The sequence below is a fragment of the Felis catus genome, chromosome C1, assembly GCF_018350175.1.
Source record: "Felis catus isolate Fca126 chromosome C1, F.catus_Fca126_mat1.0, whole genome shotgun sequence".
Lineage (NCBI taxonomy): Eukaryota > Metazoa > Chordata > Mammalia > Carnivora > Felidae > Felis > Felis catus.
The window spans coordinates 159689352-159710744 of record NC_058375.1 but is presented as its reverse complement, the minus strand read 5'-3'; the positions used below and the strand labels follow the sequence as shown (position 1 = coordinate 159710744).

General features: G+C 35.5%; 1 protein-coding gene across 1 annotated transcript in view; it reads left to right on the top strand.

Moving 5' to 3' along the window:
* The window catches only part of TLK1 (tousled like kinase 1), a 147060-nt gene that overhangs the window by 58080 nt on the left and 67587 nt on the right, over positions 1 to 21393 (top strand). The window contains exon 3 of the mRNA XM_011285316.4: positions 6543 to 6614. Within this exon, the coding sequence (XP_011283618.1) occupies positions 6543 to 6614 (72 nt within the window). The remainder of the gene's footprint in view (positions 1 to 6542; positions 6615 to 21393) is intronic.

Sequence of the window (21393 nt, the reverse complement as noted above, 5' to 3'; positions counted from 1 at the left end):
TTTATCTTACATGTCATTTACAAATACCTTCTCTCAGTCTGTTGGTTGCTTTTCAGTTTTGCTGATCAGATAACTTTTTGCATTAGTGTTTGATTTTCATTGGATGAATACCCAGAAGTGGAATTGCTGGATTGTATGGTAATTATATATATATATATATACACACACACACACACACACACACACACACACATATGTTTATTTATTTATTTTGAGAGAGAGAGTGAGTGGGCAGATGCGAGAACAGGGGAGGGGCAGAGAGAGAAGAGGAGAGAGAGAATCCCAAGCATGCCCTGTGTTGTCAGTGTAGAGCCCAACATAGGGCTCAGTCCCATGAACTGTAAGATCATGATCTGAGCCACCCAGGTGCCCCTGGTAATTGTATTTTTTAATATTTTTGAGGAACCTCCATACTTGTCTTTTTTTTTTTTCCTTTAAGTTTATTTAAGTAATCTCTGTACCCAGCGAACTCTTAACCCTGAGATCTTGAGCTGCATGCTCCACTGACTGAGTCATCCAGTTACCTTACTCCATACTATTTTCCATAGTGGCTGTACTAGTTTATGTTCCTCTCCTCTTTCATTCTTGATTTTATTTATTTGGGTCCTTTACTTTTTCTTTTTGATCAAACTGGCCAGTGGTTTATCAATTTTGTTAATTCTTTCAAAGAAGCAGCTTCTGGTTTCATTGATCTGTTCTACTGAGTTTTTTTGGTTTCAATAGCATTAATTTCTGCTCTGATCTTTATTATTTCCTGTCTTCTGCTGGTTTTGAGTTTTATTTGCTGTTCTTTTTACAGCTCTTTAAGGCATAAGGTTAGGTTGTGTACCTGAGATCTTTCTTCCTTCTTTAGGAAGGCCTGGATTGCTATATATTTCCCTCTTATGACTGCCTTTGCTGCGTCCCAGAGGTTTTGGGTTGTGGTGTTATCATTTTCATTGGCATCCATGAACTTTTTAATTTCCTCTTTAACTCTTTTTTTTTTTTTTAATTTTTTTTTTCAACGTTTATTTATTTTGGGGACAGAGAGAGACAGAGCATGAACGGGGGAGGGGCAGAGAGAGAGGGAGACACAGAATCAGAATCAGGCTCCAGGCTCTGAGCCATCAGCCCAGAGCCTGACGCAGGGCTCGAACTCACGGACCGCGAGATCGTGACCTGGCTGAAATCCGACGCTTAACCGACTGCGCCACCCAGGTGCCCCTCTTTAACTTCTTGATTAGCCCATTCATTCATTTTTTTTTTAATGTTTTTTAAATTTATTTTTGAGACAGAGACAGAGCATGAGCAGGGGAGGGGCAGAGAGAGGGGGAGACACAGAATCTGAAGCAGGCTCCAGGCTCTGAGCTGTCAGCACAGAGCCCGACGCGGGGCTCGAACTCACGGAGTGTGAGATCATGACCTGAGCCGAAGTTGGACGCTCAACGACTGAGCCACCCAGGCGCCACGCCCATTCATTCTTTAGTAGGATGTTCTTTAGTCTCCAAGTATTTGTTACCTTTCCAAATTTTTTCTTGTGGTTGATTTTGAATTTCATAGTGTTGTGGTCTGAAAATATGCACGGTGTGATCTCGATCTTTCTGTACTTGTTGAGAGATGATTTGTGTCCCAGTATGTGGTCTGTTGTGGAGAACATTCCATGTGCACTGGAGAAGAATGTATATTCTGCTGCTTTAGGATGAAATGTTCTGAATTGTACTAGTTTACGTTCCTACCAACAGTGGCCAAGGGTTCCCTTTTCTCCACAACTTTGCCAACATGTTATTTCTTGTCTTTTTGGTAATAGCCATCCTAATAGGTGTGAGGTGATATCTCACTGTGGTAAGATTTTTTTCTTTAGTTTTGGTTTTCAGTAGTTTGACTATAATGTACATAGTTATGGTTTTCTTTGTATTTCTGTTTGGAGAAATCAGTGAGCTGCTTCAATCTGTACATTTATGTCTGTAACCAAATTTTGGAATTTTCTGGCTGTTCTTCACATATTTTTTCTGCCCCTTTTCCTCTCCTATGACTCCAAGTAAATTTTTGTTAGACTGCTTCAGTGTCCAAGAGCCAACCCTTTTTTAAATGTTTTTTTCTCTATATAGTTTGAGTAATTTTTTTATCTTTTCAGTACTTTCTCCATTTTGCTATTAAGCCCATTCATTGAATTTTTTATTTTAGAGAGTGAATTTTTCAGTTATGGAATTTCCATTTGGTTCTTTTTTATATTTCTCTGCTTAAAGTTCTAATTTGTTCATTTATTACAAGCATATTTTCCTTTGTCATCTTGAGCATACTTACAGTAGCTGCTTTGAGATTGTTGCTAATTTCAGTATCTGGGTTACTTGTGGTTGGTCTCTATTGATTGTCTTTTCTCTTGAGTATGTATCACATTTTCTTGTTTCTTTTTATGTTTAAGAATTTTGTATTATATCCTTCACAGTGTAAATGATACATTATAGTGACTGTGGGGTTTGGTGTCTTCTTCTGGAGAAAGTTGATTTTTTGGTCATTATTTGTGTTAACAAATTATTTGTGTTAACAAGCAGTTACTTTGGCTGGACTAAACTCCAGGCTGTCTCTCCCCACAGGAGACAGTGGCTGACTATTCTGTTTAGTTGTTGTAGCCTTATTTGGACTGCTTAGAGTCTGTTTCACCCATGTATATATTAGTGACCAGCCATAGACATGGGTAGAGTTAATATGTAGAATATGGGATTCTGTTTTGTGGTTATTTCTCCTCCAGCATATGCCCTCTCACTTTCCAGCTGTTGCAGTAGCTCCAACCTCTGTTTTTTCAGGCCGGTAAGACTGCATATTTTGACCAAGTTCCAGCTGTTCTGTGCTGTTCAGACCAGGACCTTTCTTCAGGTGAAAGCTGTAGAAATAGGAAACCCACCCAGTTCTATTCCTTTCTTCCAGATACTATATCCTATCCAGATTCTGCCTACTTTTGGTTGCTCAGATACCTTCAGGTAGTTGTTGTTTATTTTTTTTCCAGAATATATAGTTATCTGAGGGAATGTTGGTATGATGAGATACTCTATTACTTGTTACAGAATCTCCATTATTTTTTTTGTTGTTTGTTGTAAAAGTTAAAAACACCTTATGAATTTATATTTATACTTCCAATTCAAATTGGAACTTACAAGGTTTTTACTTAACATCTCTATTTTCTTTCTTCTGTACTAAAAGTGGTTCTCAAGGACATAAAGCAGATGATAGAAGGTCACATAGTTATTCACTCCTTTCCATATCTTACACATAGCAGTCTTAAAATAATAGTTGTATTATCATAGTGACCAAAGTGATTACCAAACACCGTTACCATTTTTGCTTGTGCTTTCCATACTCTTCCATCTCCTATTTTAAAACAGTATTTTATTATTAACAACTTGACATGCTTTAGCCATTATATTTTATGCTCTCTTCCCTGTACTTCTCATTTAATCTTTATCAACAAGTAAATAATGTTGCATCCCATTAGTTTTTAGGTTGAAATTCTGTTCATTTTGGTTATCTAATACTTGTTCTCTAGATTCTTTTGGAAGGTTCATGGGAGCAGTATTGATTTCCGACATTTTGATAACAGTTTATCAGTGCCTTCTATGTGTTAAAAATCAGTTTAAAAATTTAAGTTTATTTATTTTGAGAGAGAGAGAGCATGAGCAGGGGAGGGGCAGAGAGAGAGAGAGAGAGAAAATCCCAAGCAGGCTCCACCCTGCCAGCACAGAGCCCAATGACGGGCTCCAACTCATGAATTGTGAGATCATGACCTGAGCCGAAATCAAGAATCAGATGTTTAATTGACTGAGCCACCCACGCGTCCCCAAAATCCATTTTACTGAATATAAAACTCTTCATTTATATTTTCTTGAATATCTTAAGTATGTTACTCCATTTTCTTTTAGCATATAGTGTTTCCTTAGAAAAATTTGATATTGGCTTTCTGGGTTGGTATTCTTAGGTGTACAATGTGCTTTTCTGTTGGTAGTTTCCTTTTTTTTTTTTTTTTTAATTTTCAAGGAGATTTTCTTGAATTACACTTTTTACTATTTGTTTTCTTCTGGTATTATTCTTTAAAGACTTATTTTACCTGAATGTTGAATTTTTATTGCTTCATTAGTTGTTGCCTTCTCAATCCTTTTTATCCCTTCATTTGAATTTCAGAAATGTTTCTCCTTTTTACCTTCTAGTTCTCTTGAAGCATTACATGTATGTATTTTCTCTTACATTCATTCAGGCTTAATCTTCATTTCTGCAACTTTTTTTTCTTATTTCTGATATTTTCCTGAGTTCTGTTAACCTGAAATCTCAGTTTTTTGAAACCAGCTTTATGTTCTTTCATGTCTTGAGTCATTTTTGTAATGTTTTTTAGCTCATTTTGAAATAGTAGGTATAGTTTTCATACTCTTTTGTGGATATGTATTCCTGGTATGGTTTTATTATCAGGATGTTATCCCATGTTTCCTTTTTCTTCTTTTTCTTATGATAACTTCATGGGATTGACCTACATCATTTTCGGTTGTTTACGTTTTTGTGGTTTAGAATGGCTTTTCTTACAGAGCTCTCTCTGCTATTGTTTTTGGGCACTCTTCAAAAGTGTGGCATCTGCTTTCTGAAATTTCTAGGCTTTGCTCCCTTCCTCACTTTTATCTGAATATTCTCTTTCCTTTATCTTCATTGTACCTCTTGTGCTCAATTTTGATTCTGCACCCAGTAGTTTATCCTCATTGTGATACCTTTATGAGGGATGTGTTAAGAGTTCGTAGCTAGAGGCTAGATTGCTCCAACTTCTTCACACACTTCACCATGGTCCTCCCATACTTAATCCCTGTTGGAAAGGACAGAAACCCTTCCAATGACAGCCATTGTACTTAAATTGCTGTTTTCAGAGTCTCTTTTCTCAGATCTGTCATTGTTTCCTTTTGCTTCCTCTCCTATGATGCATTTCCTGTGGTTATTGGTGATTTGTCCCTGCCTTCTCTTTTGGGGGAATTCATGGAGATTCCTTGTCAGCCAGTTTTGTTGTAAATGTTGTCTGTGGTTTTGGGTTTATATTTTTATCTGAGGATTTGGGGATTTTCAAAAACATGGTACAGCCTCCATTGTTTCTGAATCTAATTTATCACTTCTTAATGGCTGTTTATGGTGTTTAATAATCTTGCTCTAATTATACCTTCTTCCAAATAGTGCTTGAATCTTAATGACTTTCACTGCTGGTTTGTGTTGAAAACAGCCTTTACATTGTCCAGCATAGTACTAGACATGTATGCAAGGACTCAAGAGTCATCAGTTTAGAAGTTAGCCTAAGAGTAATTGTAGGCCAACTTCCAACCTTTTAACAGTAGGATTAGCTCCTACTGTTAACAAAGTGGAGAAAAACAGGGATATCAACTGGCCTGCCTGTACACATAGGTTATTCATGCATCATCTTTGATAAATATGCCATAGTCTGTCATCCTCTGATCTGAACACTCCTGGAAGACACTGATCTAAAGCTGATGGTCCAAAAAAGTCTACAAAATAATGAGCATCATAGAAACATATTGGAAACATAGCAAATGTCATCCCATCACTGTTTAAAAGTATTATAATGAGGGGTGCCAGTGTGGCTCAGTCGGTTGAGCATCTGACTTCAGCTCAGGTCATGATCTTGCAGTTTGTGAATTCGAGCCCCGAGTTGGGCTCTGTGCTGACCACTCAAAGCCTGGAGCCTGTTTTGGATTCTGTGTCTCCCTCTGTGCCCCTTCCCTGCTCGCTCGCTCTCTCTGTCTCTCTCAAAAATAAACATTTAAAAAAATTTAAAAATACATTATAAAGGAGGGGTGCCTGCATGGCTCAGTTGGTTAAACGTCCAACTTCGGCTCAGGTCACGATCAGGTCATGGTTTGTGGGATCAAGCCTCGCATTGGTCTGTGTGCTGACAGCATGGAGCCTGCTTGGGATTCTCTCTCCCTCTCTCCCTGCCCCTCCCCTACTCTCTCAAAATAAATAAACTTAAAAAAGTATTACTAAAGGAAATGTAGAAACTCTTGGTTGAAGCAATTAAAATGGTATAGATGGGAAGAAATTTTCTTAAAAGACTAAACCAAAACAAACAAAACCCCAAGGATTGCCTGGTTTGTTTTATATAAAAAAAGGAAAAGCGGTGTGGATGGTATTTAATAGAATTTGATGAGATTGTGAAGGGAATTAAGGAGCACAAGTAATACCTTTTTTTTTTTTTTTTTAAGGAAGCATCATTTTTTATATGTTGGGTACTAATTTTAGGGATCTTGTTATCCTAGTAATAGCCCAGTTCCTTTGTTCTTGAATTTGGTATTCTAAAAAGTCAGCTAAAACAAGTCAGTTCCTGAAATACAGATCTTTATTGACTTGATAAAACTTTCCAAGATATTTATAGTGTTAAGAAGTTGATATTTCTCATTTTTACTTCATTTAATTTCCTTGCTTAAAGGAATCACACTTTATTTTCACTTATGAAGATAGTTTACCTTTTGTGGTATGTTTCATTTAAAATTATTCCTAATTTTTACCTTTTTAAAAATCTTTAACAGGCCTCAACAAATAATGAAAGTTCTAATCACAGTTTTGGAAGCTTGGGATCTTTAAGTGACAAAGAATCTGAGGTAAGTAACTTCATTTTAAACATGGTGCTATTAAAGTAAAAGCTGGAATTACCTTTTTTCTTTTAATAGTTCCCCACCCCCCCATCTTTGTGCTAATAAGCATTAATGCTAAAGTTTCTGATGGGAGCATTTTTGTTCTGCCTTATGAAGCACAGTATTCAGACTGAAGACTGTTTGGCATTAGTAAGAAAATATAGTTTCTTTGGTTATGTAGCTGAACTTATACATTAGTGTTATAAGTGTTCTTAATGGAAGACAGTTACTGGCCATTTATAATTCTAGTAGATGAAAGTGGTTTTTGAACTATGTACTACAGTTTTCCACTGTTTTTTGTTATACTCCCCTCTTAGTTTGTTTCTGAGTAACTGAGATGTAGATACACGTATTTTTTCTCTTTTGGAAATTTCTTGCGGAATTTCATGCTGTTGTTTTTCACTTTTCATATTTAAAACTACCTGGAAAATCCTCTCCCCTCCCATCCACTTACTGACCCCACTAAGAAAATATGTGGGATTTTATAAGTAGGCATTTGGATCCATGGTATAGTTAACAATGGGCATGATGTACTTAATAGCATCTTTTTTGACATATGTAGATAGGAAGTTCTTTGGGTTTTAGCATTCACTTGCTGATGCAACAACATCACTTTTTGTGGATACAACCTCTGCTCAGATTATAGCATTGTGTTACTTTTCAACGCATGCGTGTGTGTGTGTGTATGTGTGTATGTGTGTTTGTGTTTTCCTTTCAATGTTAACTTATTTCTCTTTGATCCATTTTAGTCTTTTTCCTACTTGGGCTAGTGTAGATATATCTCTTTGATAATATCAGTAGGTCATTAGCATTTAGTAACTCTTAGCCATTTGGTTTTGGTGTTCATGGAAAGAGAATGTCAAAGGTGGCATCTTTTTAAGTCCTGTGTTATTGAAAACATCTAGGACTCTTTAGGTAGACAGTTTTGTGCAGTTCTGTGCAGGCACCCTGACACTCCAGAGGAGTGTGGCATAGGGTTTTCACTCATCAGGCTTTCCCTTCCACAGAGACAACTGGCAGGCAGCTGAAAGGACTGTGCAAGTGACGGGACTTTATCTGCAGTAGGTTCCCTTGAGGTAAGCGTTAGTAGCCCCTGTAGCACCAGATTATCGCAGTTTAGTTTGTTCTCAAATTAGCACATTTACATTAAGTCCTTACAAAGTGTAGGTTTAGATTTAGTCAGAGTACAGCTTTTCAGAAGCTACATCAAGAATGTTTTCACTTTATATCTCCTGGACTTTGGAACATTTCTTGATATTTCCAGATTTTGGTCTATTTAGTAATTCCACATGTCTTTTCTTTCATAGGCTGTTACGTTATGAAGGGTAATAAAATAGTTTTAGATATTTCCCTTTTCTCTTCACCAAATCTGATATTTTTGAGAGATTTTTTTTAATGGCAAAACTTAGTAATTAGATCACCTAAAGTAGTTATATGTTTCCATGTCCTTTATAGGTACCCATGCTCCCAATATAAGCCATAAATAGAGTATTTCAATTCTTTAAAAGAATGAGTCTATAAGAAAGTACCACTTCCCTTTAAAGAATTCTAAGAGTCGCTTTTGGCTGTATTTGTAGTTAAAATTTTTTCTTTTAAGACTATAGTGTAATTTACAGTGAAGTACAATTTGGCTAACCATTGCATATACTTAGCTTAATTTGTATAGAAATTTGACATTTCAGGAAGGAATAGAAAGTCTTAAAATTTTGGAGCTTTTGCTGTTCTGTGTTCTGTATCTGGAATTTTTAAAAATTAATCATTAAGTCAAGTGGCACAGTATTGGAAAGGTCTACAGCTTACACTTTTTCTTTAAGATTTGAAGAAGGAATTTTTTTGTCTTATCATTTAGGAAGCTACTTATCTGGAAAATGGTTTCCAGGTTTTATTTCTATATTAAGATACTTTAATTAATGAATTTCCTTGGGATGAAATTTTACACGGTTCAAAATACAGGTACTTGTAGGTCTTTAAATGAAGTTGTTGGGAGTAAACAATTGTAGGGTGGAGTACTGCTTTTTTTTTCCTGATACACCTCGAAGTAAAGTTTATGTAGTATTTCATTGTCTTCTGGTGTCATTTTATTTTTTTGGTAATCCATCCCTTGATCCATTACGTTTTCCTAAATAATAGTTTTTGTTTTTATGAACAATCAGTACTAGAAGTTTATTTGAAAAAAAAATAGCAGTTCTCTGCCACCCACCTCTACCCTACCGCATCCTCAGTTCTTTTAGCCCTTCTTCCTGTTACTTATTTCCACATTTTATTTATGCATATTAATATATATCCTGAGCTTTTGTTTCTTCAGTTGGGCTCTTTCCTCCTACCCAGTACTCTTTTCAGATACCCAGAACCCTTCTGTTTTCCATCCTTGTACTGTTAAAACTGAAAGCATCTGATATTCACTGTTAGGCTGATTTGAATCTACTTCAACTGAAATTTTTCATTTCAGCTCAGATGTGAATTACTTCATACATAGATTTGCTTTTTGTTACTAAATGTAGAATTTAGAACAGAGAGTTTTCCCTTTGTTAATGAAATTGCCTAGTAGATAGGAAGTAGATTGGTCTTGTTTTTGCTTCATTTTTTTTTTTTACATCATTCTAGGTCTGTTTGATAGGCTCCAAAAATTTGCTGTGTTTTCAGTAAGCATTTATTACATATCTGTTATCTTCTAGCCTCTGTGTCGAAGCACAGAGAATATAAAAGATGGATACGATACAATCCCTGGGTTCACATGAGATCATTGTCTAGTAGAACAGACTACTTCATAAACAGTGTAGATTATGCTATGATAGAAGTACAAGGTGGTATGGGAGCAAAGAGCAAGAACCCTCCAATTCCATCTGCCTGCAGGGGAGAAGAGGGGAGAAAAGAGAAGTCTTCCTTTAAAGAAGAGATAGTGATTGAGTTGTTAGAAAGGCTATGAATTCATCCCAGAACACAAGGGCAAAGTATGAGAAGGCAGGCAGAGAGACTATGATACGCTTTTTGCTTTTGCCTGGAAGCATGGCAAATAGTTTTGTTCAAGACGTGGTGTAGTGGTTCTCAACCCCAACTGCACTTTAGATCACCCAAGAAGCTTAAAAAACATAATCTGCCTGTGTGATTCACCTGGTTTGCAGACTTCTGGTGTAGGTAGGATATGCAAGGATGGTGAAAGATTGGTAGGAATCAGGGTTTGAAAGCCTTGTTCTTTGTACTAAGGAATTTGGACTTTGGTCTAGATAATGGCGAGCCATTTAAGCAGGAGAAACAAAACGCAAAGTAGAGATGAGGAAGGCTCCCCCAGGTGGCAGTACAGAGAATAGAGTTGGGAGAGAGGAGAAACCTAAGTTGGGAAGATCATTTAGTTAAGGAATACTGCCACCTTTACGAAACTGCTCACCTCCACAGTTTAATAGTAGGAGGGAAAAAAGTGGGCAGGGTGCTAATTAAAGTGTTCTCAAGTTTACCTTTTGGGTTCTGCCTTCTCCTTCAGATTTTCTAACTTTGATTATTGATATTACCACCATCCAGGCTTATGCTTCTCAAATTTTAGTGTGCAAGTGAATTACCAACGGTTCCTTACGCCTTTAGGTCTGGAGTGGGGGTTTGCCTTTCTAACAAGCTCTCACATTCTACTAGATTATAAAAGTAGAATCAGTAGGGTTTGATGACTGAATGAGGCTAAAGAAGGAAAGGGAAGAACCTAGGGTTGTTTAAAGTTATCTGGCTCTAGGTGAATGTTAGTGCCTTTGATGAAGATAGATAACACAGAAGGAAGATACATAGATTTGGCCTAGAAGGTAATGAATTACATTCTGGACAACAGTGAGTTTGAATATCTGTGAACTGACCAAATGAAGATGGTACTTCAGTTAGGTGGTAGGAGCTATTTTCCTGACCTCAGGAAAAGAGGTCAGGTTAGAGATGAAGACTTAGAGGAATTTTTGGTGTGGGTGTTAAATCCTTGAGTGTTAAAGGATTCCTGGGTGGGGGATGGGGAAGGGGGTGTCTCTGAGACTCTTTCAGAGGGTTCTGAAGGTCAGAACAATTTGTATAGTAATGCTAAGACGTTATTTGCCTTTTTTACAATAATGCTAAGACATGTTTGGCTTTTTAACTTTCATTTTCTCATGAATTTACAGTGTGAAAATTTCTAGTGTGTAATGACACATGATGACATCATCACTCTGATGACTTGTATATTCTGGTGTCTCAAAACTTTTTTAGTTTTAACTTCTAGAATAGTAAATATTGATAATTATAGCCCACATAAATAAAAGCTCTCGGGGTCCTCAACACTTTTAATAGTTTGTGGAGGAGTCCTGAGACCCAAAAGTTTAAAAACTGCTTCTGTAGCTGAACTCATCTTGATAGTGTTTGTAATGCTAGGAAATGTTAGCAGGTGAGATAGGTATGCTAGAGAAAGAATAGTAGTCTGGTAAGGAAGTAGACAGACAGTGGGAAGAAAAAGAGGAGAAAGTGGAGGAGAAGAATAATAAGGAGAATTAAATGTCACAGAAGTCAGTTAGGATAATGACTGTAAAAAATGACTAAGAATTGTCACTTAGGCTTAGTTTTAGTAGACTAATGGTAACAAGATGCCAGATTATAGTCTGTTAAGGAGACATTGGATAGTGAGGAAATAGTGACAGCAAATATTGACTACTCTTGGCAGAATCTTGATGATGAAGGGAGACGGTATCTAGAGTCTTAACAGGTTTGACATATTATGTGCTAGGGAAGGGCTCATAGCAAAGCTGTGACAGTGGGACAGGAAAAGTGCTGTAAAGAGAGAAAATAGAATCAAACTTAAACTTTTTTTTTGAGGTGGTATGAAATGCCAAGATCCAGACCCTGGGTTGATTGGGTTCATTGTAGATAGAATTGACTGGGTACATCCTTTCCCCTGATGAGCAAACTTCCAACCAAACGACCTTTCTCATACTTCACAGTGAAATAGAGGTTATCAGCTGAAGGAGAGAATCATGAATGGGTTGTGGGTGTGTGAGAATGATAAAAATTTTGTGGGACGGACCAGAAAAGGAGTTTGTAGGGAATGGAGGGAGATGGCTGTTCATCTTATTTTAAATGTTTTAGAATGCCTCAAGGAGTTAGAAACAGTATATACGTGCGTTGTCTGCTGGATGAGAGTCCAGATTATTTTATGAGGATCAGAGAATGGAGCCCATATTCTTTGGTTATCAGTGTTTTCTAAGTTTTAAAATCTGCCTTTATTCACCTGTTTGCAGTTCTTCTTGAAGGACCCTTCTCTAACTAAGCACAAAGACCTTTGCTACTTTGTATAAATTCTTTGCAGTTTGCTGTCCCCACCCAGCCTTACCCCAGATCCTAAGATAAATTATGTATTGTATAGTTCATTTGGAATTTATAATGAATACTAATAACATAATTCTTCTCCCTCCCTCTCCTCTTGGATGTCCTAGAATATATTTTATATTTCTCTGCCTTTATTTCTTATTAAGGTTGAAATATTTGTGACTGAATATAAATATAATTGAATTATGTCGTCTTTAATAATATTGGAGAAGCACGTTGTAAGATACCTGTGTGCTTACATTCAACATGTTACATAATAATGTTAGTAAAGCAAACACACATGTCAAATTGCTTTATTTTTGCCTCAATTTAATCTTTAATAGTCATCTTTTATAGTACTTCTATATAACCTGAATCAGAGTTAATCATTTTAAAATAAATTATTTCTCTTTTCTAGAACCGAATGTTTCTCTCCCCTCCCTCCTCTTGAGGAAGGTTAATCCTTTAACTCTCTGTCCGCTGGCATTGAATTACTGTTTATTTTTGGTCCAACTGAATTTGATTTCTGAGTTATTTAGGATTAAGGATTTTAAGTTATAGATATACGGAAGCCAGGACAGCTGTTGCATCTAGACATTTAAACTTACATGCGTTTTTAGAATTGTAATGATTGTAATGAAAGATAAATATGATATGGTGCCTTGATTGTCTTAATTTACCTCTAATGTTGATTAATGAAGGTCATTTTATGAAAGTTCTGATTAGCTTTGTCATTTGAATTAAGTTTGTAGAAGTCTTAAAACTTAAATGAGATTTTTTTCTCATTCGAGTTGAAGTGATAGCATTAAAGATACTTTAAAACATTAATGGCTTGTTTTGTTCTTTTTTAAAAAGAATTTTCAAAGGACCACATTATGTGTGGTTTCTTATTTTCATATTTTGGAGGAAATAGAAGTTGACACTAGGGAATTAGACCTAAAGCTAACTTGAACCTGGCTTTAGCAGGGTATTATTTCCATTTCTAGAGCTAGGGATATTGTGTATTGAGTTCTTTAATAGGTTATTTTTAATGTAAAATCTCCTTTGTTGAAGACGGTATTTAAAAATTCCATGTGTAACTTATACATATGTATGAATTATTTAAATGCGTTATCTTCTTATATTAGTTAACTGGCTAGATTAGGAGAGTGGTAAGAGTATTTACTGTTTTTACTTTTTTTTATTCATACCCATCTCTACTTTTCATATTTCTTTTTTGCCCTCTTAATAGTGTTTGGCTTGAATGTTTCTGCAGTGAATGCTTAGGTATCCTAGGTTGATTGGAAATTATGATTCTCTTTGAAAATATAGATAATACTGGCCTTAAATTTTATTTTATTATTTTAATATAATTTACTGACAAATTAGTGTCCATACAACACCCAGTGCTCATCCCAACAGGTGCCCTCCTCAGTGCCCATCACCCACTTTCCCCTCTCCCCTACCCCCCATCAACCCTCAGTTTGTTCTCAGTATCCAAGAGTCTCTTATGGTTTGCCTCCCTCCCTCTCTGTAACTTTTTTTTCCCCTTTCCCTCCCCCATGGTCTTCTGTTAAGTTTCTCAGAATCCACCTATGAGTGAAAACATATGGTATCTGTCTTTCTCTGACTTACTTCACTTAGCATAATACCTTCCATTTCCATCCATGTTGCTGCAAATTCTGGCCTTAAATTTTGGGTTTTAGATTGAGTTAAAAAAAATCATTAAAGTTTTACTTGTCTATATATATATTTTTTGTAACCCAGAGAATTTTTTAATGTCTTAGTCTGAACACCTAGTAAGAAAGAAGAAAACTTGAAAAATGAATTTAGTTGTGTGTAGTTAAGTATCACTGAAAGTTATATTTTCATGCCTATTCCTCCCTTTGGTGAATTACCTTGTTTTTCACTTTATTCTGTTTAAATCTGTTAGCTCCTCAAGATTGTTAGACACCTAGTTTAGTACCTTCATCAATTTTAAGAAATATTCTTTGTATCCTGCTGCCTACATTGTTTTCTAAAATGTTTTAGTCTGATAAATAATTTTTGTGGTGTTCTACTTGATTGGGTTCCTCTGTCTTTTCTTGTCTTTGTGCTAGTAATATTTTGTCATTACTTCTTACTATGTTAGGAGGGCCAAACCCAAACCACTGTATATAACAGTGTTGCTATATACAGTATGTAATATGTATAATAACAATGTCATCTTGAAGGGGAGAGTACTCTGTGTGCATGCAAACTGGTGTATTTTGTAACACTAATAAAGACATTTTCTCAGTAGAAGAGTAAGTTTGTTTTTTTTCTTTCCCTTATAAGACTAATAATCATACTTCTAAATTACAAGATTTAAAGTTCCTGTGAAATTCCTGGAATTTCTTTGTAAAATTTCCTTTTATTTAAAAAGAAAACTATATTTAATTATACTACTATCCATTAAAGGACATGCTTTTATAGGAGCTATATTCAGCTAAAAGTTAGTGTTTGGCCCTAAAATATGTTATATGACAGGGTTCACAGCAAAGGAAGTGGATCTATCCAGTTGAATATATATGTCCTTAGTCTCCTGGAAGGAAAAGTTTAAATCAAATGTGGGTTTGATACTGTCACTGTGCCTCTTTTTCCATAAAGTTAGAGGACTGTATGTGTCGAAATCATCTGAGAAGCTTTTTCAGAGGAAAAGTATTCAGGCTCCCTGCTTGGAAATTCTTATATACTCTGTCTAGATAATCTTTTAGTTTCTTATAAATCATGAAATCTTGAAATAATGATTCTGTAACCCTTTTATTTTGGAAGCAAATAAACAGCTAGCTGTTAAATGTTTCCCTTTGTACAAGTGCATTTAGCATCAGTGATTGGTTGTTCTTTGGACAAGAAAGTTCTAAGCTGATTGATGCAAATAAGATTGGAAGAGAAAAATGCCCAGTCATTCTAAGACTGAAGACATACTTTAAAGTGGAACCTGGCCTAGTGCTTGACCATAGCATATATATGCTCAGTGAATATTTTTTGAATGAATAAATTTAACACCGCTCTAGTTGTACCGTACTATACAGGTAGCTTTTGCGTCAACAACTACAGGTGGTTCTTACATATTCATCTCTTAACTTTATTGACATTTGGGGGTGGAGAATTCCTGGGCTAGGGGTAGGGTTGTCTTGTGCAATGCAGGTTGTTCATCAGCATTTCTGCCTAACATACTAGATCTCCGTAGCCCCTCTCTCCTCCTCCACAACTGCCCTCCCTTGTGGCAACCAAAAATATCTCCAGGTATTGCCAGAAATCCTCTCGTTGAGTACCACCCTATTAATGAAGGAGAGAGTAGTTTTAGCATGTTACCTGTGGAGCTAGATTACAACTCTGTAAGTTTCGCATCTCCTAAGTAAGAAAACAGAAGTCCAGAGAGGTTAATTAATTTGCCCACAGATAGTAAGTTAACGGTCAAAATTCTAGTACCTAAGTATCTGTTTTATTTCAAAGTGATACTCTCAACTCCTGTGTGTACCCTCTCTCTGTATAACTAAGATAATGTATAACTCATTAGTTAGATAAATGATCCTAGCTAGTCTTTTGAAGAAAAAAAAAGGTATTCTTTTTTGGCAATATTTAGATTTAAAATGATTTATAATAACATCAGATTTGCCAGTCCAAGGTATGCCTGGACTAAAAGCATTTCACAAATGTTTTTATCTGATAAACACTGCTTTTAGTCTGGATTTTAAGGGCAGTCAGCACAAGCTGACATTACTGAGAAATTCGGTTTCAGTGTGTTATACTATAGTAGAGTTTTAAAAATATTAGATGTATTTTTATGTCAGCAGCACACAGTATTATGATTAATTCTCATTTTCTAAAATAAGTGAGTAACCATGACAACCCATTGGACTTATATCCTAATGAGTTTTCTGCTATAGCTATATGTCACAATTTTGGTCTTTAATTTTTAATAGAAGAATATATTAAGAATAATTTCTTAATTTTAGACAATTTCCAGTATGGAATATGCAGGTCTTATTATTATATACATAGATTATTGCTAATCCTGGATACATCGGCATCACTTTCGGAGCTCTTTAAAAGTGAGGATTCCTTTGGTCTCTCTCCAGAGATGGTTAAATTTGGAATGGGGACTTGAGCATGAGCTTACATAAAAGCATTAAGTGGTTATGATGTATAGTAACATTGAAAATCAGGGCTAATGGTTGAATGACAGAATGATTTCTTTCTACAACAAACTCACTTTTTTTGGGTTAAAAATGTAGTATTGCTATAGAGAACAACAATGGAATACCACCTTTTTTTTTTTTTTAAACATATCAGGTAGACCGATACTTAACCATTGGTGGGCATTCTCACAGTGTTATTGAAAGTGTAGATTGGCATTGCCTCTGAAAATGCACTTTGGCAATATGTTTAAAATTATTAGTGTGCATATTCTGTGTCACAAAACTTACACGTAAAAGTGTCTATCCCAAAGAAATTGTTTAAGGATCTGGGGATTCACGTTCAAGGAAATGTCTGTAGGGCTATTATACAGGAGTATGTTACTCCATCATGAGTGTCACACGGGGAGAAAAGTTGTGAAATCACTGCTCTAAATTTTACTATTGTAAGCACTCTCAAAATGCCAACATTTCCAGAATAACTTATCTTGAAAATTTGCTTTTTCCTCCCACGGCGTTTGCTCTATATGGTGTTTTATTCTGATTGTATGATTTGAAAACTTACAAGATCATATGAATAGGGGAGAAAGTCCAACTTTATTTTAATTTTTAGTCTATATTATTCAACAAATAAAGCCTTTAAAAGGAAAGCCAGAGAAGGGAAAATGCCAAGAAATAGTTATGCTATGTAAATTGTAAGAAAATGGGAGATAAAATTGCATTTCATCAATATTGAAGACTTGGTATGCTCCTTTAAACATATGTGAATGCAAATTAAAATGGGTCCAGATGATAGGAGCTTAAAAAGTCAGACTGTGAGAATGGCGAGCTAAGGTAGTTTTTAAAAAATTGACAGTAAGATTGCTTTAGTATTATAGTTCTTTTAGGTGCTAATGCGGTTGTAGGTACTGTATATTTGTGAGCAGAGTAAAAATCTTCAGGCTTTTAAAAATGTTATGAGCTGGCACAGATTAAGTTACCTATAGAGAGCACACATTTTGGGGCGCCTGGGTGACTCAATCAGTTAAACGCCTGACTTCAGCTCAGATCATGATGTCATGGTTTCTGAGTTAAGCCTCACATCGTGCTCTGTGCTGACAGCTCAGAGCCTGGAGGCTACTTCAGATTCAGTGTCTCCCTCTGTCTCTGCCCCTCCCCCGCTTGCACTCTGTCTCTGTCTCATTGTCTTTTTCTCTCTCTCTCAAAAATAAGTAAACATTAAAAAAAAAAAAAAGAGTACACATTTTAGTTGGGCAGTTACCCAAGTTTATCTTCTTGGCTCTCTACCATCTTTAATAGTACATATTATTAAATAATAAAGGCAGTACAGCAGAAAATAGGCTACACTCAAAATTGCTGACATGTTGATTGGAATAACTTCAGACAGCAAGGAAGTGCTTTTGTTTCATGATAGGATCCCCAAAATGATGTATATGTGAACTTTTTATACTAAATATTGAAATCAGTAGTATAACGTCGACCTTCTTTTAGGTGTCAAAGATTCAAGCAAATATTTCCAGATAATAATATTAAAGTTTTGACTCTTGGGCAGAGTCAGACTGTGAATTTCAGGTCCTGCCAGCTCAAAATCATCCTTGTGTTAGGATGTGCATATTTCATGGTAGTTTTATCTAAATGTAAATTTGATGCAAAGCAGCAAGGAAATTTTTACAATAGAATTTTAGTTTTCTTATAGTGCATTATTCTAACCAAATCTTTATAGCAAAAAGTTGGAAGGAACAGTATCTTGTACATTTGATATTCTTGAATAGAACATCTATTTTACATTGACTATTTTTATAAAGCTCCAGATTTTCCTTTCTAGTTCAGTGCTGTTTTGATATATGCCATTAAAGTAACAGACTTCTCCAGCATTTTTCTGTCTTACATCTAGTTTAACAAATTTTGCCTAGAAATGTGGAATAAAATTGAACATTGGTATTACCAGCTTCAGGCAAAAAGATTTGTCATGCCATTTGTTCAAAGTACAGTGACCTTAAATTTGATACCTAAGTAACTCTGTGAATCATTTGAATAGCCAGTGAGTTGTATTTTTGAAACCTATCTTAAGCTAAATGAATTGATTGGAAAACATTCATTCTGACAAGTCTAAGGATTGAATATTCTGTTACAGATATTATTTAATAATAGAGTAACCTTTCTGATTTAAAGTATTTTCTCATTTAACAGGAAAATATTAAATATATATCTGTGTCGGTTAACTGTAGTAATTTTATTAGAAATGATGATACCTGATTTTTTGTTGTTGTCTAGTCAGGGCTGATGAGTTCTGCTTAAGGTGGAGGCGAAGAATAAATTTTAATATCCACTCTTCTTTTGTTGATGTTAGAATGGTATCTTTTCACATAATGTTAAAATTTCCTGTAATGCATTTGTGCCAATAATTTTAAATATCTCTAGTTGGAGGCTGATAGAGGTGGTTATCTGTTTTCATGACACAATCCATACTGATTTATCTGCCTCCTCCTGTGACAGTGTTAAGATTCTAGTTTTCTTATATTTTGTCTTAATTGCATTGAAGAAACACACATGTATTTTTATCTTAAAAATACGTCAAGGAGCCAGATAAAACAAGATCCCGTAGTAGATATGAAAACCCTTTTTTAATAACCACTGGCTTAAATTCCAAGTAAAATGGAAGCATTAGTTCAATTATGTCACAGTCACCTCTTAAATCCTTTAGATTTGTCTTTGTTTTTTGAACATACTTTCAACTGCTAGGAAGTACTGTGTTAAATTCTCACTAATATCTTAGAACATTTAAATGCCAGAGTAATCATTCAGGTTTTGGTATGATTACAAATTAGCACTTATGAAGCTAAACTGATTTTTTAAATAGTACCAGTCTCTCCTTTCATCATTTTCTCCTAACCACTGTTCTGTTGTATGTGATAATTCTTTGACTTTTTATAATTGCTGTAATCTTTCCATCTTTGCTTTAAAGCAAAATGACATTATTTTGCCTTCTATATTTATTTTGCCTTTGTTATTGTGGTCAAGTGTAATGCAACAGTTGAGAAAAAAACAGAAGAAAAGAATGAAATAACAGCATCCACGAGAGCAATAGCAAGCTTGGAATTATTTTATATAAAATGCTTGATATGAGCAAATTTTATGCCTCGTGCAAATACAAAGCTGGCGTGGTTGATGTCCCTTGGATTTTCTTGGAAATCACTGGTCAAGATTGATGGTTTTTCAAATCTTTTTTAAGCCATAGAACTCTTTCTTCAAAGTAAGTCAAATATAGAATTTCGAGTGTTAAAATAAGAAATGCAGTGTTTGCAAGCACAGAAGTGGAGGTAGGGTAGGATGTGTCTCTGATAAGCTAGAGCCTTAGCTCAGCCACCTGCTTCTTTCTTCCCTTCTCTCTCCTCTTTAACTAAACTTTTGAGGCACAACCTCCTTTCTCTTAAGGTGTCTCTGGAGTACTGTCTGAAAAATTGCAGATAGCATTCTGAATTTTTCTTCACTGATGAGCCATTTTAGACCCATTAAATATTTGCCAAGTTTCCACATATCCTAAATTCCCACGTTTCTAAATTGCCAGATAAATCCATATAGAAATGAGTGACTCAGGAGAATTGGCAGCAGTAGCCTTCACTGAGAATTTTTGTTTTGTTTAAGTGTTATTGAGATTATTTAAATTTAAAACCACATAACTAATGCACATTGTCCTGAAGGTTAGTGATACAACACTTAGGGCCTAACTGCCAGCTCTGTGGCTTGTAATTGAGAACAGAGTTGAATGGGACCTTAGAGAGGAAACCACTTATTTTGCAAGCAAGCCCTACAAGTTACTTGTAAGCTATAAGGGCAGAATCTGCTAATCATTTAACAGGTGGCACATGATTGAACTTTAGAAATATGAAAGTACACGGATATTTGTAATAATAGGATAGCTACTCAGATAAGAAAATTTATTGGGTACTTACTGACATTTATAGAGTATGTATCTGTTCCAGATGCTGTATCAAGTGTTTCTGGTATGTTTCTCATTTAATCCCCACAATCCTATACCTGTATTATCACATTTAAAATTGATGGGAATAGGGTGCCTGGCTGCCTCAGTCAGTAGAGCATGTGACTCTTGATCCCAGCATCCTGAGTTTAAGCCTCACATTGGGCATAGAGATTATGTAAAAAAAAAAATTTGATGAGAAAATCTGAGTCAGGTTAATAAGTAACATGCTAAGAGTTATGGTAAATAATGGATCCAGAGTTTGATTCTTAGTCCCAGTCTTTTTCTTCAGAGAGCCATGGTACTTGCTCTTTAGAAAATTACAGTTCATTTGGGCTGACAGAACAAGCCTAAAATAATCTGGGGTGAGAGTGAGGAATGAGGTGGTCCTGCTACAGCATCAGTGAAAAAAGATAAAGGTTCATAGGAAGGGACAAAATGGTGTGTTTGTAATGGAAACATTTACTTTATAGGCAAATTTAGTTATATCTAGGTTTTCCTTTCTCATTTTTTATTTTGCTTAACTTTTCAATTTTTTATTACCTATTTCCACCTTCTTACCCCACATTAGTCATGTTAGTCTTAAAATTAATTTTACTTCCTTAGTTCTTTAGTCATCCTTTTTCCCCCCTTCTTCCTCAAATTCTTTTCTGGTGTAAACAAGGTAAACCTGTTCCTTTTGTGTGTGTGTGTTTTAACTGTAATAATTACTCATTTGGTTTTTTTTTAAGTTTATTTATTTATGTAAATTTTTATGTTTATTTTTTATTTTTGAGAGAGAGACAGACCATCAATGGGAGAGGGCAGAGAGAGAGGGAGGCACAGAATCAGAAGCAGGCTCCAGGCTCTGAGCTGTCAGCATAGGGCCGAATTCAAATCAGGGCTCCATCTCACAAACCATGGGATCAAGACTCAGATACTCCATGGACTGAGTCACCCAGGTGTCCCATCATTCATTGTTAACAGTTTTTAACAAAATGACATTTCCCTCAAAGGACTGTCCCACTTTTCCATTCCATCAAACTTAAAATTTAGGTAGGGAAATGTTGCCTCAGAGAAAAGAAGTTTTTACTAAGTAATCTGTAGGTCTTTAAAAAAAAAAAAAAAAAGACCTTCAGTATCTTCAAGTATATATCCAGTGAAGTGTTTAATAAATGATATTCCAAATAAGTTTGAGAATTTCTATATACACTGTAACTTTCCATCCCAGTCCCTTTTTGGAGATAACTAGTGAATGTTAGCATTTTAATGGTTCCTAGAAGCTTTGTGGTAAATAAATCTAACTTTGTTTACCCCAATTGAACCACCCCACGGTCTTCTGCTTTTA